General features: G+C 42.9%; 1 protein-coding gene across 1 annotated transcript in view; it reads right to left on the reverse strand.

Annotated features, from left to right (window-relative positions):
- The window catches only part of WDR43 (WD repeat domain 43), a 1,886,673-nt gene that overhangs the window by 1,452,690 nt on the left and 407,331 nt on the right, over positions 1-26,652 (reverse strand). Inside the window, exon 4 of the mRNA XM_044059887.1 lies at positions 12,776-12,896. Coding sequence (XP_043915822.1) covers positions 12,776-12,896 — 121 coding nt within the window. The remainder of the gene's footprint in view (positions 1-12,775; positions 12,897-26,652) is intronic.

Consider the following 26,652-nt stretch of genomic DNA (forward strand, 5'->3'; position numbering starts at 1 on the left):
ATCCTAAATACGCCTTCTACAGTACTCGCGCTCTCAGCGCTACAGATAAGTCCTGGCATTTACTACTCCTTTGCCCTCCCCGGAATATTTCTTGGTTCTGTTGAGATATCCCCACTACACTCACAATCGACCTCTAAAAGCTTCCCTATAAACGAAGCTTCCACATCCGTCATCTCCTGCAGCTTGTCTCCCTTATGGTCACTTCATGACCCACCTCTTGCTTTTTGAGTACTCCTTTCACTAGCCTATCCAGTTACCCTTATCTTCTCTCTAAAGACTTCTGTCCTTAAACTTAGTTGTGCGTATTTTTGCTCTATCTGACACACCTGTGCTCCATGTCAAAGAACTCTACGTGTATAAACGTTGATTTGAGCTGTATTCAGTTCTCAGTATATTTTAGTAAGCTATGTATGCATTCAGCCTTTATTCCGGTGACAACATGGACACCTGACTGGTTCGCTTTACACTAGATTTAACTGATTGTGTAGTCTCTCCTATTTTATTTCTACTGTCTCATGAAAATGATTTGTACACACTGCTGATTCCAGAATTTGCTGCACTTTAGCTTGATGAAAATCTAAGATGCGACCAAGTTTTTCAATGTGAATATAGTTGTAGCTAGCATAGTTGTTATTGTGTAGTCTCTCCTATTTTATTTCTACTGTTTCATGAAAATGATTTGTACACACTGCTGATTCCTGAATTTGCTGCACTTTAGCTTGATGAAAATCTAAGATGCGACCAAGTTTTTCCATGTGAATATTGTTGTAGCTAGCATAGTTGTTATTACTGCTATACTTCCACTGTTGACTAATGAGATTTATTTTGTACACATAAATGTGCTAACCTTGTTCTTATTTCTTTCTCTCCTCCTGCCTACCTTCTCCCATACAGTTAATTGCTCTACAGACTTCTGTCCTGCCTTACTCCCAACTGGTGACCATCGACCTTGGTCTGCCCTCACTAAATGTGACTTTGTTTGCCTCATACCTCAAAGAACTTAACTCTGATCTTCAGAATACAAAGTAGGTTTGGGCTCTGTATTGCTCATATAACTGGGCTCCAACCAGGTATTCCTTCAGAGTTGTTTAAATTGCCTGTGCCTTAGTCTCCAGCAGCCAGTACCTCCCTTTCTTAGCCCTCCCTCTCCTAGCGTACACACTTCTCTCCTAGCCTTATTTTTAACTCCCTCTACCTCTCTACTGTCCTACTTACTTTTCCCCCCTCTCCCTCCTGCTTACTTACACTAAACTGTAGGTGTTCCACTCCCACCTTGGCTCCCTTTTTCCTGCACTGTATAGCTCTAACCAGCCCTTGTCAGGCGACATAGCTAGGATCTGGATATTTTCTATTCCTCCTTTTAACCTCTACCTTTACCTTTCCATTTCCTTCAGTTAACCTCTACCTTTACATTACTATCCACCAAACTCTCTCTTAGCTTTACTTTTGTACCTCAGTAACCTCCCCTTCTGCTACACTTTACCCTCTTCTACTCTGCTCCCACTGTATGTTTCTTCGCTAACCTCCTCTTACCAGTCATTTTTTTATCTCTGGTGCTCTCTGGCCTCTTTCCTACCCCTTCTACTTGTCTTCATTCTTATCCCACCTTCCTTACCTATTTTAGCTGATTGTCTCCTTCCTCATCTCTCCTTAGTGGCTGTGACCCGCTCCGTTTGCCCTGCGGGCTCACTCCGCTCCCCTCCCTACCCCCAATTCCCACCCACCCCCAGGGGTCCTACTCTTATACCTCTAAAGCCACACCCCTATCCCTCCCATCCTATCCCTCTCCTTCCCGCCTAATTGCTACCAAACATTAACACACACCTTCCACTCCCCCTTTCTCTTTCTTTACCTTATTACCTTAAGTCTTATATTACCCATCTCCTTTTTTCTTACTTCTCTCCTTATCCCTCCTCAGTCCTCTCTTCTCAAATCATTCCTTACTCCTTTCAGAATCCAATACTTACCCTCCTATACTCTTAAACAGACATACTCGCCCCCTCTTGTTCAACACACTCATTCTCTCTCCCTTGAACAGTCCTCTTTCCCCCTCTCCTCTCAGACTACATAATAATGACTCCCTTCCCACCAACTATGTCTACACTCTCATTCTTACTCTTAATCACCCTTCTCTCAACTTACCATCTCACTTTCTTTGAAATCTCACTTAACTTTCATAACTCCTCACAAACACACTTCTACTATACTCACTTTCACATCGTACTCCAATGTTACTTCCACCCCAAGCTATCATCTATCTAAATTCCATAGATTACAACACCTTACCTACCTACTACAATCAGACAAAAAAATAAAACCTCTAACATTTCTAAATAGCAAATATTCCACTAAACCAGCTAATCCAACACTACAAGATGGTGACATCCACCCCAACCCTGGCCCTATCTCCCCTCCTCAAAACTGTTCACCAAACCTCAATAATAACTTCCTCATAGGACACCTTAACATTCAAAGCATAAATAAGAAAATACCCTTCATCCATGCCCTCTTAGATATCCACTCTTTTGATATTCTCTGCCTCTCAGAAACCTGGCTAAACCCAGGCACAAAGGACTCAGAGATTATACCCCAAGGTTATAACATAGTAAGACAAGACCGCTTAAAACGTAAGGGTGGTGGAGTAGCAATACTTTTCAAAAAAGAACTTAACATCTCTACTCAACCAGCATATCCAAACCAAGATAGCAAAATAGAAGCCATCATTACTAAACTACAACTTAATGCCAAAAAAGCAATTTACATTATTTGCTTGTATCTTCCCCCAGGTAACAACATTCCAATATTAGAAGACTATCTTAGTTGGGTTTCTACCACCTACCCCCAAGAAACCATAATTCTAGGTGACGTTAACATTGATTGGAACACAATCAATGCTGATAATCCCTCCTCTCATATTAACCTACATGGTTTTTCCCAAACTATTACCTCAACCACAAGAGTCAATAAGCCCAATAAGAAAGAGAGTACCATAGACTGGATACTCACAAATAAAGTCAACAAAAAGTATAAAGTAGGTACTATGCCAGACGATATCAGCGACCACTCCCTAACCTACATTACCAGACAAAAGTCAGAATGTACAAACCTTCCAAATACAAGGCTAATTCGTTCTACCAAACATTTTAACTTAGAACATTTTCAAGCTGAACTGAGAGCATGTAATTGGAATTGCTTAAAATCACTTCCCCTACAGGAGGCAGTCTCAGTCTTTAACTCTACCTTCTTATCCATACTGAATAGACATGCTCCAGAACGTTCTATTAGAGTAAAGACCAAAACAGCCCCATGGCTTAACAAAACTAAAAAACTTATTCATACTAGAAACAAAGCATGGACAAAATGGAGATGCCTTAAACAAAACCCTGATTTAGTACATTTCCGCCAGCTCAGAAATCAGGCTAAGAAATCAATAATCTCTGACAAGAAACATTTCTACTGTAAACTTCAAGACACCCATCATAACAATGCCAAACAATTCTGGTCATCAGTAAACAGACTACTTTCCCCAGGAATTGCAAAAACTCCGTCCCCTCTTAATGCTGACCCTGAAACCCCTCTCCAGACTGCTAATGCTTTCAACTCGTTTTTCTCTGAAACTATCCAATCCCTAGCAAAACAAATGAACACCAACAACCCTAATATTCCATCTAATATAGCTAACTCCTCCTACAACTTCTCTCTAAAACCTATATCTACTTCTTTCATCTACAAACTCATTATCAAACTGAAACCTTGCACCCCTTCTGCTGACAAGCTCCCTTCTCTCTTCCTTCAGAAAGCTGCCAAAGAAATTGCTTATCCTATTTCCTTACTTATAAACAGAACTATCCAAGAGGGAACTATCCTGACATCTGGAAAGTCTCCTACATAATCCCACTTCATAAAGGTGGTAACTCCCTTGACCTCTCCAATTTTAGACCAATTGCCCTTCTCTCACCCCTTGCAAAAATCATGGAAAAATGTATTCATCAGCAACTTGTTCACTATCTCTCTCTTCACAATATAATTGCAACCTGTCAGCATGGCTTTAGACCTCACCACAGTACCACAACTGCCCTTCTTTCCTTTGTAGATACTATCAACAAAATCGAAACAACAATACACTCTCTTCGCTCTTTTCATTGATCTCTCTAAAGCTTTCGACATGGTCAACCACTCTCTCCTACTAAACATTCTTGAATCTCTCTCTTGTGACAAAGTCGCCATTAATTGGTTTAGATCTTATCTTAACAACAGACAGCAAGCCGTAATATGGGATAACCATATCTCATCACTCTTACCCATTTCCATCGGAGTTCCCCAGGGCTCCATTCTTGGTCCACTCCTGTTCTCCCTTTTTATCAATGATCTTCAGACTTCAATCCCACAAGCAACCTGCATACAATATGCAGATGATTCTACCCTTATCTGCTCAGCACCTTCCTCTACTGAGCTGATCTCACTGACCCAAACTACCTTTAATACTGTAGAAACTTGGTTCTCTAGACGTTGTCTCCTATTAAATGCCAAAAAAACAAAACTTCTCCTCTTCACCCCCACCACTCGGTCTCCCCCCTTAAATTTCTCCATTTTCTCTAATAATGGTACTATCATCTCTCCTGATCCAACTACAAAACTATTAGGAATAACCATTGACAATAATCTCTCCTTCGACCAGCACATTAACAACAACATCAGGTTAGTTAACAGAAAAATAGGTTCCCTATATCGTATCAAACCTTTCCTAACCCCAACAACCAGAACCAAGATTGCACAATCTCACCTTCTATCTACCCTCCTATACGCTTCCCCAATTTATACAAACCTAAAGAAAACCAATCTAAACAAACTTGCTACTTGCTATAACAATATAGCTCGCTTCGCCACTAGTAACCCCTTTAGGACCCATCATTGTATAAACCTAAAACTAGGCTGGCTTGAAGTTCAAAACCACATTATAATTCCTCAACTCACTATTGCCCACAATATACTACACCAACCTGACAATACCCCTATACTCTCACAACTTCTAATCCCTTACAACAATCTTAACTCACTTCGTTCATCTAGTAAACTCATGACAAAAACTATAAAGGCAAACACAGCAGGTGATTCCCTTTTCAGTAACACAATAGGTAGAAGTTGGAATCTCTTACCATGTGACATAACTCTGACTACATCCTTGCCACTTTTCAAACAGAAAATTAAACAATACTTCCAAAATCATTGGCTTTGTTCCTGTAGTACACCTGACTAACCTGTGTCTCCTCCACTCTTTCATCTCTGCACTACATTAGTTCTATTCCTTTTACTGTTGAGTTTAAGTATGTACTTTCTGCACAATTGTGTGATATTTAATTATCTGCGTATTTTTAACTTGATTTTCTCTGAATTTATCCTTTCAGTCCTATGTTTTTCTATTTCTCTGATTGTAGTTATATCTTAGAATAGTAGATTTTTATCTTACTGTAATTTACTTAGTTTATAGTGGAGCTTTTCTCCTCGGGCCTCTGCTGAAAATGGACATGTATCCAGCCAGACCAGCCCGGTCAACAAATGTAAAATAAAAAATAAAAAATAAATAAAAAAAAATAAAATATCCGAAGCAGCAGCAGGCTCAAAGGGAGGTAAAGTAAGTTTTTCCAAAACATAATTAAGATCCCAAGCAGGAACAGGAGGAGTTCTAGGAGGTCTTAAATTCTTAGCCCCTCTCAAGAATTGTCTCACCAGCTGGTGAGAGAAGATGGGGGGATCAGTGTTGTAATGAGCCGAGATTGCAGAAGCATGGATTTTAATGGAAGAAAAGGGGAGGCCTTTAAGCAAAAGGTCAGAGAGGTAAAGTAAAATGGAAGAAATGTCAGGTAAAAGAGGATCAGAACCTCGATCCCGCATCCAAATACAAAATCTTTTCCATTTAGAAGCATAAGATTTTCTAGTGCTAGGGCCTAGCTTCTAAGAGAACATCCAAAACTTGTTTGGGAAAAGCAGAAGGAATCAAAGGCCCTTGTAGAGCCAAGCTGCCAGGCAAAGAGTCTTGATTTGAGTGTGTAGCATCTGACCCTGATGCTGGGACAGAAGAGAAGGAAACAGAGGCAGAATCCATGGAGGTTCCAAGAACAGGTGTCTTAAAGTTGGATACCAAAACTGCCGAGGCCAATTTGGAGCTATCAAAATGATAATCTTGGGTTTGTCCTGTTTTATTTTCAGTAACACCCGAGGCAGAAGACGAAGAGGAGGGAAGGCGTATCCCGAAAGATTCCTCCAGCTGAAAGACAGGGCATCCACTTTCCAAGCTGTTTTGTGGAAGGACCTGGTGCAAAAGAGAGGCAGCTGATTGAGATGGGATGCAAACAGATCTATCCAAGGGCAACCCCAAACTGTTGTAATCCTGCTGAATAAGTTGGGGTCTAGCATCCATTCGTGAGGATCCAAAAGATTTCTGCTTAGGCTGTCTGCTAAGAGATTCTGTTTTCCTGGAATGAATTGAGCTTGAAGATGCAGATTCAGATTTAGAGCTGTGTCCCATAAACTCATGGCTAGTCTGCAAAGGGGGTATGAGTGAGAGCCTCCCTGCTTGTTTATATACCACATGACTGTGGTATTGTCTGTGTGGGTTGCAAAAGATTCTGGAAGGCTAGAAGAGCATTTTGGACTGCCAACATTTTCTTCAAGTTGATGTGCCAGGGAAGGTGCTTCTTTGTCCAATAGCCCTGCTGGCAATTGTTTAGGTAATGAGCTCCCCAAGCATAATCCGAGGCGTCTGTGGTTATGATCTGAGCAGGATGAGGTAGACAAAAGGGATTCCCTTCATTTAAAGCACAAGCCCTGGACCACCAAAGGAACTCCTTTTGGAGGCAGGGAATCAGAGGTATCATTGTTTCCAGGCTGTGGTAATGCTGAGACCATACACTCTTTAGGTACCATTGAAGTTCTCATATGAAGCCTTGCATTTGGAATCAACAGGATGCAAGAAGCCATGTAGCCCAAAGCCTGCAGGAATTTCCTTGCAGTGAGCTGAGTTAAAGTAGCCAAGGTCTTGAAAATTGATGCCAGCTGTACTTGTTTTTCTGGAGTAAGGAAGGCCCTTTGTAAGCTTGTGTTTAGAAGAGCTCCCAAAAAGATCATTTGTTGAGAGGGGATCAAATGTGACTTTTCTGTGTTCACTGAAAATCCCAGTAGTAGGAGAAGACGCTGAACAAACTGCAGATGTTGAAGAAAAAGAACCTTGCTGTCCGCCTGAATAAGGCAGTCGTCCGGGTAGGGGTAAATTTGAATTCCTTGGAGTCTGCAATAAGCTACTACTGGAGCCAGACACTTGGTAAAGACTCTGGGCGCAGTAGATAAGCCAAAGGGCAGTACAGAGAATTGAAAGTCTCTCAAACCTGCCTTGAATCTGAGGTATTTTCTGCATTCCTGTCTGATGGGAATGTGTAAATAGGCTTCCTTCAAGTCCAATGTCACCATCCAAGCATCCTGGGAGAGCATGGGAAGAAGTTGTTGCAGAGTAAGCATCTTGAATTTTGGAATCTCCAGAAAGGTATTTAAACACTGAGAGGTCCAGAATAGGTCTCCATGAGTTTTGTTTCCTTGGGACCAGAAATAGTCTGGAGTAAAAACCTTTTCCCATCTCTGGAAGTGGAGCAGGTTCTATGGCTCTCATGGCCAATAAGGTGCCCACTTGATTTAAGGCCTCTGACCATTGATGTTTTGGCAGATCTGGCCAACCCGAAGACCTTGGCAGAGTATGAAAGTGGAATTTGTAGCCTCTTAAAATCACGTCTAAAACCCATTTGTCCTGGGTAATATGAGTCCAATTTTGGTAGAAAAGATAAAGTTTTCCTGCGAGGGGGACTTCCAGGCAAGGAGGACCTGTAGCCCAACCGAGAGAGTCATTGGGTCTGCTTCTTTTGTGATCGAGGTCTGTCTTCTCCCCTTCTAGGTGAAGAAGCAGTCCATTGTCTGGACCTGTAAGAGGCCTGAGCCTGCCCCCGACCTCTGGAGCGTCTATATCTTCCCCTTTGAGGCCTGTCAGACGTGGGAAAGGACCAATTTTTGGAGGGCCAATTTCTAGAAAATCTAGGAGGCTGAACTTGTAAAAAATCTTTAACAGTCTGCATAGATTTTGCTTTTTCTTCCATCTTTTTAATAACCTCCTCAGCCTTGGATCCAAATAAAACATCATGCTGAACAGGGGCATCTAACAGTTTAGCCTTAACCTGGTCAGGTAAATTCTGCTCACGAAGCCAAGCATGTCTCCTGATAACAGTACCAGAGGCTGCGGCCCTGCAAGAAGCTTCCAAGGCATCAAAACCACAATGTAAACTATGTTTGCTAACTTGTTCAGTTGCATGTTTGCTAACTTGTTCAGTTGCATGCAATACATCCTGTAATTCCTTGTCCTCTGCACATGCAGGAAAGGTAGAGAGCCTTTGCTTTAGAACAGACAAAAGAAATTGCTGATACTTGAACATGTGAAACTGGCAATTTAAAGCTCTAATAGAAAGGGTAGCAGAAGTGTAAACCTTTTTGCCCCACCTGTCCAAGGCACGAGAATCCTTTTCAGAGGGAATAGGATTTTTAGATGAAGCGGCCTTAGCAGCCCTAGAACCCTGAGAAATGGTTTCAGGATCAGCAGAAGGGTTCTTAAATAAGAATTGATGGCAGTCAGGGACTCTAAAATCTATCAGGCTTAGAAGGAACAGGCGGGCAAGGAATCAGGATTTAGGTTAGCTTCAGAAAAAGCATCATCCACAATATCAAGTACAGGAGGAATAGCCAAAGGTCTGTGTTGAGGGAGAATGAGAAATTCCCTAAGTCTCTTCTTGGAAGCAGAATAATCCTGACCTTCCCAATGAAAATGCTCCCTCATCTCATGTAAGGTTTCCCCAAAAGAGAAATCTTCAGGGGGAGAAGCAGAGGGAATAGAGTCCTCTGCATCAGAATCCTCATAAGGAGGAAAAGAATAATCCTGGTCAGAGGAAGAGACAGAAGACACAGAAGCCTGATCAGATGAATCATAAGGAATATCCTGTCTAGGCCTTTTTTCTGGAGGAGGGCGAGAACCCCTAATCATTGTAAGTAAATCTTCAGCCATCCAAAGTAATTGCTTCTGGGACTTGGGAGCTGTATCCGAGGAAGCTTGTGAAGAAACCCTTGGTTTAACAGGAGTCTTTGACTTTGCCTTTGTAGAAATAGTGATATTAAAAGGCCTGAAAACCCCCCTCAGAAGCCGGTACCTGCACAGCGGTTCCGGACCCATCTGAAGGAGCGACGTCCGAAGGTCCTGCAGCAGATAAAATACTAGGCCTAGAAGGCTCCCATGGGAGTCCGTGTCGGCCATCAGTTCCGAAGTGGCGGACGACAGGGGCTGCAAAAGCACCTCACTGACTACCGCCGAACCCGAAGCTGGCTCTGGCTGCAAAATATCATGTTTGGACCTCGGAGGCCTATCCTTGTCTTTGCGTTTCTTTTGAATTCCGGTTGTCGGTAAAGTATCCGACGACATCCTATAATTGAATCGTCTACCGAAATAATTCAAGGCCCAAATCGTACCTACGCTTGATAGTGTGAGAATTAAACCTGGCACAGAACAGACAGCAAGAAACGTCGTGGTCAGGGCCTAAGCAAGGTAGACAGTAAGAGTGGAAATCTTTATGAGGTATTTGTTTTCCACACGATATACAATTATTAACTTTTTCTGACATCGGAGGAGCAAGAAAAAAGTTTCCCCAACGGGGTACTTAGCTTGAGAAGAGAAGTAGAAAACTTCGGACCGACAACAATCAAAGCACGTTGTCTGAAAACGCCAACCAACGACTTGCGAGCTGCTTTCCACCGCATGGCAAGAAAGACTGGAGAAGATGGCGTCGGCTGTCAGCTTTATACCTCTGCGTTCTGACGTCAGGGTACTTGCTGGTACAGCCGACGCCGGACCCAGACTTTGGGATTCTGGCCGACCTTGGGCTGCCTGCCGGCAGGATCACCATACAGTTATGACTGCAACAGTGAAACACAAAGAACATCAACAAGTATGCCAGTCCCTCATGTTTACCATTCTATCCTTTAGACACTAACAGAAACCTCCACAAGTATACACTTAGCATGGAAAATACTGTGGAGTGAAACAGTAAAAGCTTTGTACAGTACTATGGGACAGTTTTCGATTCAAAAGGTTATTAACCAGGTTCAACAGCCTGAACAAAACGGTCCTTAAAACAAGTTTCTAGAATGCTGTTCATTAGCTTCCTCTTGAATAACAGTATCAACTCCATACTGTAAAGTCACGCACCTACAGTTGTCTCTGACCACAGCATCAATCTATTCACTTGGGACAAGTTCCCAGACTACAGAGTACATTTGTGGGTGCCTTAAAACACTGCAACATAGCTAAGTGCTGAGGTTTTTGGGAACTCCTGCTGAATCAGACTACTTGAGTCCACTTTAGCATGCTCAGGAAGAGATGAGGACATGTGGGACTCTTCTGGCTGATGAGACGGGCCATTTTTGTGAAATAAGCCATAGTAAAAGTGTTTTTAGCATGCATTAAAAGCTATTCTTAAGAAATGGCTCTATGGAGAGACATTAACCAGAGATCCCAGGACTCTTTCCCACATATTATACCAGACACATCTAAGGAAGCAGAGGAGCTGGTTCAAACTGCTCCTCTTAACAGTTTTAGTTTCAACAAAAAAGAGATCTGGTTTGGACAGTAACGTTATTAACCTCATCCAGCACAGGCAATGACCTCCAATTCCTCTTTTCCTCACAGACAGCCCAGGCAGAAGTAGGTCCAGTGTTCTTATAAAAATGAAACTGTGTACCAGGCATGCGGTGGGTTGTCAGGTGATTCAGAACCTGTGCATTTCTCCAATTTGTAATAACCCCAAAACTGTAGTGATGGCAGCTGTAAATTTCTTGCAATTTTATTTTACAAATAATGCTGTTTCCTCAAAGTATCCTAGGTCTCTACAATAGAATGACAGTTGGGACAGACCCCTAGTGACATTAAATGGGAGAAATGGCGTCTCCCGCTTTCTCTGCCTCGGGAAAGTTGGCTGTCACCTTTTTGGTGCTTCAGAATACTAGCAGTAATAACAAAATGATTTTTCTTAAGATGCACCATCTGTTAAGAGACTTAAAAAATAAAAAGAATAAAGTACTTCTAGGCACTCTACGTAGCCTCAAGCCTAAGTAATGAAGCTGAAAAGTCTATGACAAAACTTTATACAAGCACAATTAAGCAGTTCGTGCCTAGGTGAAATGTCACAAACCAAACACTTGCTGATGTTGTGCTGTAGAAGAAATTAGATTTATCAAAAAAAAGTTATGAGTGAAATATCAGAAATCCAGAAACCCCTCTTCAACTCTAAAAAAAAACTTTCCATGATGCAATCAATGCTGCAACAAATGCTAAGAATGAGACTTCACAATAACACACACCAGTGGAAGCATGCAGAAGCAAGGAACAGAATTAAACAGAAGAAGAATACTGATGAAAGGGGCTCAGTGGCGCTATCGGCAACTCTCCATTCCAATGATGATGTTACAATCTTGTCCACTGCACTGCATGTTCTGCTTGTGGGTTTCTCTCTCTGGTAACAGTTTTCTTTACACATGGTACTTAATTTTTACCTGTATTGTGACCTCATAAGAAAAATCTGAATTTTTGTTGGAAATTAACTTTAATACTCAGAGGCATATCAGTAGAGAATACACAACTTCCCATGGTGAACAGATGGTCAACAGAAGCTATAAGCAATACTCAATATCAAGCATCCCCAACCTCAATCTTAAAACAAATTCCATTTAGAAAAATGCCAACAAATTCTGTGAATACAAGCTAGTAAAATAGACCAAAAATGTAAGTGGTTTCACCCTGTTAGTGTCACCTGCAAGATGTAAAATTAATACAACTACACCATCATGGCTTGCAAACTGCAGACATATAGTCACAACAAAATTGTGTCATGCAGATGACCACTGCTCCACAATCATGAAGAAAAGGTAGCTGATGTGCACAGAATTAAAAGTATCCATCATGTAGCAAGAAGGAAAATGGATAACTATACTTCATACCTTCCACTACTTGATTATAAATTTACAGCCTAGAAAAACTGGGATATAGTAGAGACACCAAAGTAAATTACTGCAAATACTATTCAGTGGGGTGGGAGGGGAACTGTCAAAAATACTTTCAGCAATCTTACAGGTTGCACTTTCTCCAGTTGTGACTTTGGAGTTGATATAAAAGTTGGGCCCCCCCTTGCAAAAAAAAAAAACACTTTGTGAAAACTGCTGAAAGACTTTTTTCGCCAAATGATATTTAGAGTCAATGGCTTCAGTGATTCAACACAACTCTAAGCAAATTTACAGAAAAGGTAGAAAAATCCCCGATGGTCTGAAACCTCAGAAATAAAATGCGTAAGGTGTTGGACAGTGAACTTCAACTGTCCCCATCATGAAATAGACTCACAGTTATTAGGTATGCAGCTGAGACCACTACTGAGGACCATAGCTCAAACTTCCAATTGCCTCAAAGCAATGTTTTAGCAACTACTTGTATGCCTTATCACATCCGTTTCAGGCACTTTGCGCTTTTGTCTTTTCAGTTCAAGTTCCCTATGTCAATCCTCCATAGTTTCTCTTCAATTTTGATCACGATAATGGGATCCTGCTGAGATACACCTCCAATATCTCATAACAGGCATACATGGCATGTTCAACTGCAGCTACACAATAACAAAATAAGTTTGAAAAACAATCTTTCATTTCTTACCCTGTACATGTTTTTGGTTTCTAAATCCCAGAGTTTGATGGTCCGGCCAGCTGTAAGTAGCATTTTCCCATCTGGACTGGTACAAATGCAAGAGACGCTTCCTTTGTCACCTTTCCACTTGCTACACACAAAAAGTAAATACAATATTAAAATTTGTCGATATAAGGAACTTGCTTAATTCACAGATATACATCAGAACAGGAAGGCAGCATTTAAAGAACCTCTCAAGGGCTCCCCCATAAGTGGGACTACACTGATAATACAGTATTTAAGACGGTTTCAGTAACTTTGCTCAAAATACTCACCAAGAATATGAACTAGTTCTAGAAATAGCAAAAGTAAAAATTACAAGACTAAAAATCTATATCTAATCTGGACAGTCACTAAAATATCAATTATTCTATGACAGGGCCCTGTCAGTGGGTCTAAGACTGCATTGACCACTATTCCACTGATATCTTTTTTTTTTTCAAGGAAATCAAAAGTATGCGGACAACCTTCTCCAGCATTCATGTGATCACTTGCTACATCAGGAGAGTACGAACAGCCACTAAGATATGGTTAGTCTCAAATGACTAATCAGGAAAATTCTTGCAAATTAAGAAAGCTGGATCTTTAACACCTACACTGCAGGTAAGGTCCACGAGTAGGGAATGCGGGTGGACACTGACCTAACTTTTGACCAACATGTGTCCACTGTTCTAAGATAGCACTTCTAGACTGCACAGCTAATAAAGGGATTGTGTCTTGACCTAGAAATGTCAATGCCCGCTTTCCTTGGATCTTATTAGGCCAATCACGGATTACAGTACCCCCTTTGGCATGCATTTGTCCAAACACATGCAACAACTGCAACACTCAAATACCTTATTAAAACAATACAATGCTAAACAATACGTCTTGCATGGAAAGACTAGAGTCCTTTCACTATACTTTGTATCCTAGAGACTGCTAAGAAGTGACCAGTGTCTGGCATACAAGACATCATCTGACTCGATACAGATGGACCTACTGCACATCAAGTCAAATGGCATTAGAAATACTTGGCCTAGGCATCTAAACCTCGTCTGCAACATAAAGTGTCAGGTACATGTTTCAGAGAATGCTACTGCTCTGGAAATAAGACACCCCATTCCTGTCCACATCAAGCACAATCTGGATCTATGTATGGGTAGTAGAATATTTATCCCAGGACTAAAACACATACAACTACTAAATGTTTTATCCTATGCATGGATCCCTTCACATCTATAGAAAAATCCTAGTTATTCTCACCAGGAGTAATATACAACTAAATCAACCATGGGATGGAGTAATGCCAGCCACCAAATGGGATAGGCTAATTCAAGCACCCAACAGGAAATTGGCCATGCTTGAAATGGCCTGCAAGGGCTGCTAGCCAAGTACTTAACCTACAAACCTAGGGCTGTTTCCAAAATGAAAAAGCAAAAAAGTGTAAGGAGGACATTGCCTGGACTCAATGAATGCTTACTTGGAAAGCCAAGGCCATGAATTTTTAAACTGGTCTTGCAGGTAGGAATGATCGGCACACTAAGTTACCAGCTGTCTACACGCATACAATCCTCAGACTTTCGCTCAAAAAGAACTTCCAGTTTTTAACCCCCCACCATATACATTAATGGAAGTGCCAAAGCAAAAGGGGTCATCAAAGGCTACCTTAGTACAACCACCATGTATTAGTGATCCATGCAACAGAAAACCTTAAGAATCCCTCTCCTACAAAGTATGACTAGAACTTTAGTTAAAACATTGACTGCACAAGAAACAGCAAATATTAACATACTGCACAGAACAAAGTGCTCACCCACAGCAGGCTGAAGCATCTCCACTGCGGATCCTAGACAAAGTGCATGTCGACAGTGAGTCACTGAGGTTCAACTTATGATTGAATTCATTAAAGCCAAAACAGAACAGATTCTGAAGTCTCTCAAAGGGAAATTATGTACTGCTCCTTCATAAAGCAGTCTACACCTGGCCCAACAGCTCTGCAGACTGCATGCCCCCTAGAGTCCTTTCCTGAAGAAAGGCTAAAGCTTCAAGACGTGGTTTAATTTGTCCATGTTTAGGACAAAGCAGTCACGTACGACTCGGCAAAAGAAAGTGAAAACTGCTGTCCTATGCAAAGTCCAAGACAGCAGTCAGGATGGCCATCCATTGAGAGTTCGCACAGCTGCAAAAAAAAAAAAAAAAAAAAAAAAAAAAAAAAAAAAATTGCCAGGTGCACTGTGACCTTCATTTTATGATGGAGTGGTTTCAGCAAGAACTGGCTTAATCCAAAAAAGTGTCCAATGATACATCATCCACCCCCACCCCTTCTCACTCTGGCAAGGGTTTGTTTACTCTTCTGCATGTCCTCAATCAGATCTTAGGATGCTTATCCTAAAAAGAGGAATCCAAGATGGCTTTCCCAAGCTCATCCCCAGAAAACAACATAGGCCAAAATGTAAGCCATCTGTACAAGTCACAGAGCCCACTCAGAGACAGCAAGCTCCAATTTACAAGCTGTGGTTGGAGTCTTGGGTTTTCCATAATCCCAGGGTCAAGCTTCTCTGGTGCCCGATTAGCAAAAACAGGAATAGAAATGACTCCAGACTAAAATATGCAGTGGTCTTTGGGACACATGTAACTGAAAAGACCTCACTGTAGTCCACAATTTGATGTCTAGTCAGATGTTTTGCTCTACTCAGAGCAGGGTCCTGCCCACTTGACAACCAAGCAAACAAAGTCCAGATAACTTGAGCTGTATTCCTTACTGACTGCCCCCCCCCCCCCCCAACAGATCAGAGGCTCATAATGCTGTTTCCAAACATACTTCCGCATTTACAGAAGGAAATAAAGGAGTTGCAGAACATACAAATGGTTTACCAAAGCCTCTTTCAGTAAAGCTCCATTTCTTCAGAAATGGAAAACCTTGCTTGAAGATGTAGGATCTCAGAGCAGAAGTGAGCGAGTACAGGGAGCAAATCCTTTCATAGGGAACCACAGAGGCCTGCACTCCCTCCCTTCGCCAGTCAACATCTTCAGTTTTAATGGACTCAGGGTCATCCCAATGAGTCTAGACTCAAGACCATCACTAGCTACAACACCCATTTGGAACACATCAGCCTAAATTTCTCTGCAAAGTAGGGAATATTTAGGAGAGTCTCGATATCAAATTCCTGTTAACTTGCCAAAAGTAACTTCAGAGTCCTAATAAAAAGGGGGGTGTGAAAACTACTTCCAGTGGCTTAAAAGCATTTTTTTTATGTGGGGCTACCCATCCTGCACTCCCTTCACATGTGGAGGGACATTCCACACATCCTCCCACTTGTATACAATTTCATGGTCACATAACACTGGAGAAAACAGCAAAGTCTATTAGAACCATTTTCAGCTATTTTACTTCTAACAGCACTCTCTGAAAGTGCCTTCACGTACCTGTTTGCCCCCCTCTAAATCATCAAATCTCAGAGATAGAGGCTTCTTACTCTAAGAGCCCCTACCTACTGCAAAGAGAAGAAAAGAAACACACTTTCTACCACTAAATTGATAAAACATCTCACTAAACTTGAATGGAGATGACAGCAAAATGTTGAGCACTGATGAGTGTATATCAAGTGCTGAGACAGCACAGGGGCAGAAACATACAGAACCCCATCAAAGGCATCAGACAAGTTCTCACTAAGAGAGAGAGAAAGAGACAGTAGTACATATGTTCAACATCAGTCCCCCCCCCCCCCATGCCCTACAGGGATGGGGAGATAGAAGTGAACCTCCTTGAGCATGGTCAGCAATTCTTGCACAAAGTACAGTTTTGTACCTACCATAAATGTAGATGTCCGATAGGAATGCATCTGCAGTCCTTACAAATGGGTTGTCCTGTCGTCAGGCAGTCCTTCGGTCGGCCAGATTCCAAAGTCTGGGTCTGGCTTCGGCTGGTGTCGCACTTCACCCGACGTCATTGTTGCAGTTATTCGGGTATAAAGGCATCAGCCAACGCCATTTTCCTCAGTGTTTCTTGACCCAGATGCCAGGTGCCCTCTAGGAAGGCTAGATTTGGATAAATGCCAATGATTCCAAATATTAGAGAGCAAACAAAAAATAAGCATGTATGTACACATATACAAACAAATACACCATAATAGATTCCCCCAGCTAGCTATAAGAGGGGCAAATACCCTAGGAGTACCACAGAGGGGAAGGAGGGTGGGTAATCCTGACTGCAGATGCATTCCTATCGGACATCTACATTTATGGTAGGTACAAAACTGTACTATGTCCTTCAAGGATGCATCTGCAGTCCTTACAAATGGGTAGAATACCATAGCCAAACTGGGGGAGGAGGAAAAATGAAATTATGGTGTAGTTAAGATCCCTTGCAAAACAGCAGTGGCAAAACCTGCATGGGATCTAGAGTATAAAGGTAAATTATAATGCTTGGCAAATGTATGCACGGAGCTCCAAGTAGCAGCCTCTAAAATGTCTTTGGTAGCCACTCCTCGTAGAAAAGCTGTGGTAGTGGCTGTAGCTCTTGTAGAGTGAGGCCTGATGTTTTCTGGAGTTTTCTTTCCATGGTAGGAGTAACAAAATCTAATGCAATTTCCTATCCACTTAGAGATTGTCCGTTTTGAAATTGCTTTCCCTTCCATTCCTGTTGCATATGCTACCAGTAGCTGGTCTGTTTTTCTATTGCTCTTGGTCCTGTCCAGGTAGTAGCGTAATTGTCTATGTACATCCAAGGTATGCAACAGTCTTTCCCCCCTGTTCTGTGGGTTGGGGAAAAATGTAGGTAGGTGGATAGCCTGATTTAAAGATACTCTGGAGACCACCTTAGGCATAAAAGTAGGATTTGTTCTCATGGACACTATCTTGAAGGAAGATCAGAAAGGGCTGTACTACCATTAATGCCTGTAGCTCAGATACCCTTCTTGCTGAAGTGATTGCCAGCAGGAAAGCAGTTTTCCATGATAAGTATTGCAATTCTGCTGTTGCTGCTGGTTCGAAAGGAGGAAGTGTCAATTTTTCTAGCACAAAGTTCAAGTCCCATGCAGGTAATGGTGGCTTCCTAGGTGGTTTTACATTTTTAATTCCTCTCAGAAACTGCCTGAGCAGAGGATGTGAGAAGACTGGAGGATCCAAGTCGTATTCTGCTGAAATAGCTGATGCATGAATCTTAATGGAATAGGACAGGCCTTTGTGGAAGAGCTCTGCCAAGTATTCCAGGATGTTGGCTATGTTTACCAGTGACACATCTTCTCCTTTAGCAGTACTCCAAATGAGATATCTTTTCCATTTTGCTGAATAGGTTTTCCTTGTTGAGGGTCTGCAAGCTTCCAAGATAATGTCTTTAACCCTTTGGGATAAATTTGGGTTAATTTGTCTTATGCAATGTTCCAGGCAGTCAGCTGCAGAGTTTTCAGGTTTGGATGCAGGGTGTTGTAGTTGTTCTGAGTTAACAGCAAGGGAACTAGGGGTAGGGGCCATAATTGTTCCCGAGACATGTTCCTCAGCAATGGGTACCAATGTTGCCTTGGCCAGTCTGGAGCTATTAGAATGATCCTTGGACGGTCCTCTTTGATCTTCAATAGCACCTTGTGCATCAAAGGAAGTGGTGGGAATGCATATGCTGCCAGGTTTTTCCAACTGAAGGAGAGGGAGTCCACCTTCCAAGCAAGTGGGTGGTACGTCCTGGTGCAGAATTTCTTTAGTTGGTGATTGCGTGGGGATGCAAATAAGTCTATTTCTGGGAGTCCCCATTTTCTTGTAATGGTTTTGAAGATGTCCGGATGCCGCATCCATTCGTGGGCATCCGTGGTAGTCCTGCTTAATATGTCTGCTAGAATGTTTTCTTTTCCTGGTACAAAAATTGCTTGTAACTGGATGTTGTAACTCAGGGCCACATTCCAGAGGTCCAGTGCCATCCGGCATAGAGGGTACGAATGTGTACCTCCCTGCTTGTTGATGTACCACATAACTGTGGTGTTGTCTGTCCTTATCCTCAATTGACCTTGTCGAAGAAATGGTCTGAATGTCTGAATTGCCAGTTTTACTGCCAGCATTTCCTTTAGGTTTATGTGTAGGTGCAGCTGATCTTGAGTCCATAAACCTTGTATGCACTTGTCCAGCATGTGGGCCCCCCAACCGAGGTCTGAGGCGTCCGTTGTGATGGTTTGGCTTGGTTGAGTGTTGTGGCAGGGCAATCCTTTGTTTGATTGACAGGCCTGAGCCCACCATTGGAATTCTTGCTTCAGGCATGGAATTATTGGAATTTGGGTTTCTAGGCTGTGCTTGTGTTGAGACCATAAATTCCTTAGGTACCACTGTAGCTTTCTCATATGCAGTCTGGCATGTGGGACCAATATTATGCAGGATGCCATGAAGCCCAAGGCCTGCAGGACTTTTCTTGCTGTTAGATGGTTCTGCTGTGTTAATGCCAAAAAGTAGAGCGGGAGTTGCTCCTGTTTTTCTACTGTTAGGAATGCCAATTGTTTGGTTGTGTCCAGCTCCGCACCCAAAAAGGTTATCCTTTGGGATGGTATCAGCCTTGACTTTTTTATATTGACTGTATATCCCAGGGCTTGTAGAAGGTAAATGACCCTTTTCAAGTCTTCTGCTAGCTTGTTTTTGTTGTCCGCTTGTATTAGGCAGTCGTCCAGGTAAGGGTAAATTTGGATTCCCTGAAGCCTGCAATGAGCGATTACTGATGCCAGGCATTTCGTGAACACTCTGGGCGCAGTAGATAAGCCAAAGGGCAATGGTGAGAATTGATAATGCTCTGATCCTGCAAGAAATCTGAGGTATCTTCTGCAATTTGGTCGTATGGGGACGTGCAGGTATGCCTCCTTGAGATCTAGAGTTACCAGCCAAGACTCCTTGCCCAGCATGGGAAGAAGCTGCTGTAAGGTCAGCATTTTGAATTTTGGAACAATGAGGAATGTTTAAAGCGGACAGGTCGAGAATAGGTCTCCATTTGCTTTCTTTTCTTGGTACCAGGAAGAGTCTGGAGTAAAATCCCTTTCCTTGCTCCATAAGTGGTACCTTTTCCACAGCTCTCATCCTTAATAATTGAGTTATTTGTTTTAGAGCTTCCGCCTTTTGATTTGGAGGTAGGTTTGGCATTCCTCCCTTCCCTGGTAGAGTATGGAAGTGAAACCTGTAACCTTGGTCTATTGTCTGCAAAATCCACTTGTCTCGTGATGTAATGCCAGTTTTTTGAAAATAAAGCTAGCTTCCCGCCTAAGGGCACTTCTAGTTGTTCCCTGGAAGGCGGTGCCAGAGCCAAGTCACTGTGATTGTCCTGTAGTAGTGGTGGTGGCTGTGTCTGTACCTTGCTGGTTGTTACCCTGCCACTGGCGTCCCCTGTATTGGCTTCTGCCTCTTGAACGCCTATTCCTGCCTCTCTGGGCTCTGGAGGAGTCTGGAAAGGACCAATTCTTTGAGGGTCAATTCCGGCTAAACCTCGGAGGTTGGACCTGTAAGAAATCTTTCACTGTTTGGACAGATTTTGCCTTCCCTTCCATCTTCTTCAGCACCTGTTGTGCAGGAGAGCCAAACAAATTTATCTTGTCCATGGGAGCATCTAATAGTTTTGATTTGACATGGTCTGGTAAGGCCTGCTCTTTTAACCATGCATGCCTTCTGATAACTGTGCCAGTCATGGCTGATCTAAAGGAAGCCTCCAGTGCATCATAGCCGCATTTTAAAGAATGGTTACTGACTTGCTGAATGTTATGTACCATTTCCTGGACATATTTTTTGTCTAAAGGTTCATCCGAGGACAGCTTTTTGGTTAACTGGTCTAGCATAAATTCTTGACACTGGATCATGTGAAATTGACAGTTCAAGGCCCTAGCTGAAAGAGTAGCAGAAGTGTAAACTTTTTTACCCCCTCTCTAAGGACCTGGATTCCCTTTCAGAGGGGAGGGGGTTTTTGGCAGAGGTAGCTGCTACAGCCTTAGGTCCCTGGGAGATAGTCTCGGGATCTGCAAAAGGAGCCTTGTACAAATGGTAATGCGTGTCCGGGACCCTGTAGTACCTATCGGGCTTAGCAGGGGCCGGAGGTAGTGAATCAGGAGCAGTACAAGCATCATTAAATGCATCATCTACAACAGAAAGAACTGGAGGTATGGCTAAAGGCCTATGTTGTGGTAAATGCAAAAAGGTTCTAAGCCTTTTTCTGGAGTCTGAAAAATCTTGGCCCTGCCACTGAAATTGTTCCCTCCTAGCATGCAAGGTTTCCCCAAAGGAAAATTCCTCAGGCGGAGAGGCAGAAGGGATGGACTCTTCAGCATCAGAGTCTTCATAAGGGGAGAAAGGAGCCTCTGGAGGGTCTGTATTATCTGAATCATCAGAGGAATCATCTGTGGAAACTGGCTCAGGGGGCTCTGCTCTAGGCCTCTTCTCTGGAGGTGGGTGAGAGGCCCTGTCTGGGGGAGTATGGGATCCCCGGATTAAGGAAATGAGATCCTCTGCTAGACTAAGCATTTGAGAACTGGAGCTAGGCCTGTGAGAGGGGGTCTTAACAGGCACAGATTTAGTAGCTTTAGCTGCTTTAGCCCTGGCAAAGGCCTTAATGGACATGGCTGCAGGTGGCCTAGCAACTCCACGTGCAGGGGTCGAAATATCCAAGGGAATAGTGCCAGATAATTCCTGAGAAACTGCCACAGCAGGTTGGATTTCAGAAGCCGATTCCACCAGGTTGGAAGAGGCCTCAGTAGAAGGCAAGTTTTCGGCTGAAGAACCGCTTGCTCGGTTTCAGCCGAAACTGAGACACTCGCGGTTGGCTTAACAAAGGTTTCGGCCGAAACCGCGGACCGCGAGTGTCGGTCCTTTTCCTTGCGTTTTTTGGATATTTGCGAAGTCGGAGGATCCGACGGCATAATATAAGCAAAATCGGAGCCGAAAAACTGCTCAGCAAATTCCGACCGACGTCTAAGCGTCCGTCGGTTAAAAGAAGCACAGGCTAGACAAGCTGCTACGTCGTGGTCTGGGCCTAAACAAGGTAAGCAGTAAGAGTGGAAATCTTTATGAGGTATTTGTTTCCCACAAGTTAAACAGTTATTCACTTTTTCTGACATCGGCTGAGGCAAGAAAGAGTCCCCAACGGGGTACTTAGCTTTTTAGAAGTATTCGGTAGTAATCTCTGGTTCTGACCGACCGGCACTTGCGAACAGCTTCTGCGTCGGGCGCCACGCGGCAAGAAAGACTGAGGAAAATGGCGTCGGCTGATGCCTTTATACCCGAATAACTGCAGCAATGACGTCGGGTGAAGTGCGACACCAGCCGAAGCCAGACCCAGACTTTGGAATCCGGCCGACCGAAGGGCTGCCTGACGACAGGACAACCCATTTGTAAGGACTGCAGATGCATCCTTGAAGGACATCTGTACAGGCAGAGAATCCTAGAGTACTACTCTTCTGGCAGAAATGCAGCCAATTAGTCACAAGGCACGGTGACAACAGAAATATGCAAACCAGGCATAAGTAAAACAGTGTATTAGCTAATGGGTGCAAATATGCCCTCTTGCAAGCCAGAAACTTGGCAATGTAGGAGGCTCAAGCTAGGTACACGGACAGCAGGCAACAGGATGAAATGGATACCAGGTTCCCTACCCTCTCAGGCTGCGCCAGCATCTTATAATTGACCAAATATGCACTTGCTAATCCCAATAATGCACACCTACAAATACCATCATAACAATATTGAAATAAGACTCCAGGTTCTCCCTTCCTCACTGGGGTCAAGGCTAATGAACAAAATACAATATTAGACAATGTCACCTTGCAAAGGTTAGCATATGTGCTTCTGCAAGCCCTGACTCACGATCTTATGACTCCAAAATAATCTAGAAGTTTTCACACACTTACAAATCCAAATGCTGGCACTGTTCAATGAACATTCAGCACAAAAATGTTAAATCTGGAAGAGGCACAAAGAACGGAGGTAGAAAAAGGACAGTTGTGTACCTACCATAAATGTAGATGTTAGAGTGTATTCACTGTTGCAGTCATTACACTTGGGTTATCCTGCTGGCAGGCTACCCGCAATCGGCCTGAATTCCAAAGTCTTGATCCAGCATCAGTTGCTGTCGCCTCTTCCCTGACGTCAGTGCACCAGGAGTAGACAAGATGCGGCCAACGCCATTTTCTTCAGTTTTTCTTGCCCCAGATGTCAGGTGCCCCCAAAAGGGTAGGCTAAAAACATTGCTTACAAAAAGCATGCACGAAATAAACATTACCTTCATCTACAAGCAAATACACCACATAGGTTGTATAGAATAGAGAAGTACAGATAAGTCCCAGAAAAGAAAGGGGGATGGTGAGTGGGTAACCTGGACTGCAACAGTGAATACACTCGAACATCTCCATTTATGGTAGGTACACCACTGTACTATGTTGAACCCTAAAGCGGAGGTTGGGTGGCTGGGTCTAAATAGGATTAGGAGTGGCTAAGAGGCCCTGCAGAACTGCAGTGGCAAAGCCTGCTCTGGATTTAGAGTAAAGAGGCAAATGATGACGCTTGGTAAAAGTGTGCACTGAACTCCAAGTTGCAGCCTCCAAAATTTCCTTGGTTGGTACTCCTCTGATAAAGGCTGCAGAAGTGCCCTAGTAGAATGTAGCCTAATATTTTTAGGCACTGACTTGCCATGCTGTGCATAGCAGAAACGAATACAGTGTCCTATCCACTCTAAAATAGTCTGCTTTGAGATAGCCTTTCCTTGTGATCCTGCAGCATACGCTACAAACAGTTGCTCAGTTTTTCTGAAAGCTTTTGTTTTGTCCAAGTAGAAGCGTAGCTGCCTGTGTATGTCCAAAGAGTGCAGAAGTCTCTCCCCTTTATTCTGGGGATTTGGATAAAATGTTGGCAAATGAATGGGTTGGTTAAGAGCCACACTGGATACTACCTTTGGCATAAAAGTTGGATTTGTCCTTAGAGAAACCCTGTCAGGATGAAAAATGATAAAAGATTCCACTGCCATTAAAGCCTGTAACTCTGAGACTCTTGCTGAAGTTATTGCTAGGAGCAGAGCAGTTTTCCATGACAGGAATTTTATATCAGCTGTATTGGCTGGCTCAAAAGGAGGGACGTGCGAGTTTTTCGCAGACAAAGTTGAGGTCCCATGTAGGTATCTGTGCTCTCCTTGGGGGTCTTATGTTTTCTGCCCCTCTGAGGTACTGTCTTAGCAGTGGATGAGAGAAAATAAGAGGTTCCGTATTGTAATGAGCTGAAATGGCAGAGGCATGGATCTTGATTGATGAGAAGAATAGGCCTTTGGTCCAGCATCTCAGTTAGGTATTGTAAAATCTGAGGAATATTTGGAACAAGAGGTTCAAGTCCGTGTGCCTGGTCCCAAGCACAGAATCTCTTCCATTTTTCTGCATAAGATTTCCTGGTGATGGGCCTCCTGGCTTCCAAAATGACATCCATAACAGCTTTAGAGAGAAGTGTGTTCTGAGTGGCTATATTATTTGCCATGCAGTCAGACTTAAGGTTCTGAGTTGGCTGTGCAGGATCTGATTGTTTTGTTGAGTCAGAAGATGAGGAATTTGAGATAAAGTCCAGGCTGGGCCTTCAGACAAGCTCTTTAGGATTGGGTACCAGTGCTGGCGTGGCCAGTCTGGGGCAATCAGAATCATTTTTGGCTTCTCGTCTGACTTTTAGGAGTACTTTGGGAAGGAGAGGCAGTGGTGGAAAGGCATAAACTGTTACGGTATTCCAGCTGAATGATAGAGCGTCCACTTTCCATGCTTGTGAGTGTTAAGTCCTTGTGCAGAATCTCTGTAGTTGGCAGTTGAGGGAAGGCAAAAATATCTAGGTCTGGGCATCCCCATTTCCTTATCATGCTGAAGACCTGTGGATTTAGTTTCCACTCGTGAGGGTCCATGAGGTTTCTGCTTAGTTCGGCTGCCACAGTATTTTTCTTTCCTGGCAGGAATTGTGCCTGTATATGTACTTGGTAGGTCAGTGCTGTGTTCCACAAATTCATGGCTTGCCCGCAGAGGGGGTAGGAATGTGTGCCCCCTTGCTTGTTTATTTACCACATAACTGAAGTATTGTCTCTCTTTAGTAACAGTTGTCCTGGATGTAGTAGATCCTTGAAGGCTATCAGGGCATTCTGTACAGCTAGCATCTCTTTTTGATTGATGTGAAGATGCATTTGGTCCGCGGGCCACGTGCCCTGAATACACTTTCCTGCCATGTGTGCCCACCAAGCATAATCTGTTGTTAGTGTCTGCCTGGCTGTGGGCAGAGTGAAAGGCTGTCCCTTGTTGTGGTGACAGGCCAGTGCCCACCATCGAAACTCCTGTTGCACGCAGGGAATAAGAGTTATTATTGTTTCCAGGCTGTGGCAATGTTGAGTCCAAACACTTTTTAGATACCATTGTAGCTTCCTCATATGCAGTCTTGCTTATGGAATTAGCAGGATGCCATGAAGCCCAAAGCCTGCAGAATTTTTCTTGCAAGTAGCTGGGTCTTTGTTGCCATCATTTGAAAGTAGAGAGTCAGTTGCCTTTGCTTGTCTGGCATGAGTTAAGCCATCTGGGCAGTTGTATTTAAGCTTGCACCCAGGAATATTATCTCTTGAGAGGGCACTAGTTTTGATTTCTTTTCGTTTACTGTGTACCCTAGGCAAATTAGTAATCTTTTTACAAACGCCAGATGCTTTAGTAGAATGTCCTTGCTCTCTGCTTGAATAAGGCAGTCGTCCAAGTAGGGATATATATTTGTATTCCTTTTTGTCTGCAAAATGCAATTACTGGTGCCAGGCATTTTGTGAAGACCCTGGGCGCAGTAGATAAGCCAAAGGGCAGTGCAGAGAATTGGTAATGCATTGAGCCAGCTATGAATCTGAGGTATCTTCTGCAACACTGTCTGATTGGGACATTGTTAGAAAAATATGTACCAGTAATATGCATGCTTAGTGCATTCGAGGTTTAAAAAGGGTCAATACATTTATTCTGTTCACACTGCATAAATCTGCAGAAGCTACATTCCAATCTTATGTTTTATGCGCAGCTATGATCTGCCTATGCTATGGAAATTAACAGGAAAGCATTTGATTTCTGCTAATGTCATGAAAATAATAGAGGTTTTATTTCTACTGTCATGAGATTTAAACAAAGTTATTGATTTTCTGCTTATGCTACGGGACTTTTTCCTGATTTAAGCATTTTTTTCTGGCTTTTTGATTATTTACTGCTTAGCGACGGCATTTTCACCTGTTTATACAGCTATGCATTCTATTTAAACTGTTTTTGTGTTGAATAACTGTTTTGCACTTCTAAAAAAGTTATTTGTTGCTTAATTTTACCTGTAGGCTAACCCACTCAAGTGCGCTAGCCGTTTAAAAGCATTTATAGCATTTACTGTCTGTTTTTCCTCTGTTTTCACCAGTGGGAGTGGGGAGCACTGAGCAGCCTATTTGTTCCTAGAGCAGTGGTTCCAGCCAGAAACTTGTAGTCTATTGGCCATTTTGGGTCAATTCCTAGCTCTTTTCAAACCCCTGCTATAAAGCCCGCTTTAGCATGCTTTTGCGTGATTTAGCGCGGAGTTGCCCATAGAGCACCATCGGGCAGCGCCGGTTAAACAAGGTTAAACTATTTCTGGCTCTGTGAAGTCTGCTCTTCAATTTTTCCCTTAGAACTTCTCTACTTGCAATCTAAACAGTCTATTCTCCATCTCAAAAGCTCAGCACTTGCTCCTAAAGCATTTTTATATAGGTAAAGTACTTGTATACTAAACAAAGTACTACATTAGCCTAGAATCCCCTTGAGTACCCATTTCCCTATAGGTCCCTTTTGACCCAGTTACCCAGCAAACTTTTTCTAGCATATCGAAGGGTCAGTTGCTAGCGTCCTCTCCTGTTCAGCTTTGGT

This window comes from Protopterus annectens, chromosome 1.part2, assembly GCF_019279795.1.
Source record: "Protopterus annectens isolate FY-2018-M chromosome 1.part2, PAN1.0, whole genome shotgun sequence".
NCBI lineage: Eukaryota > Metazoa > Chordata > Ceratodontiformes > Protopteridae > Protopterus > Protopterus annectens.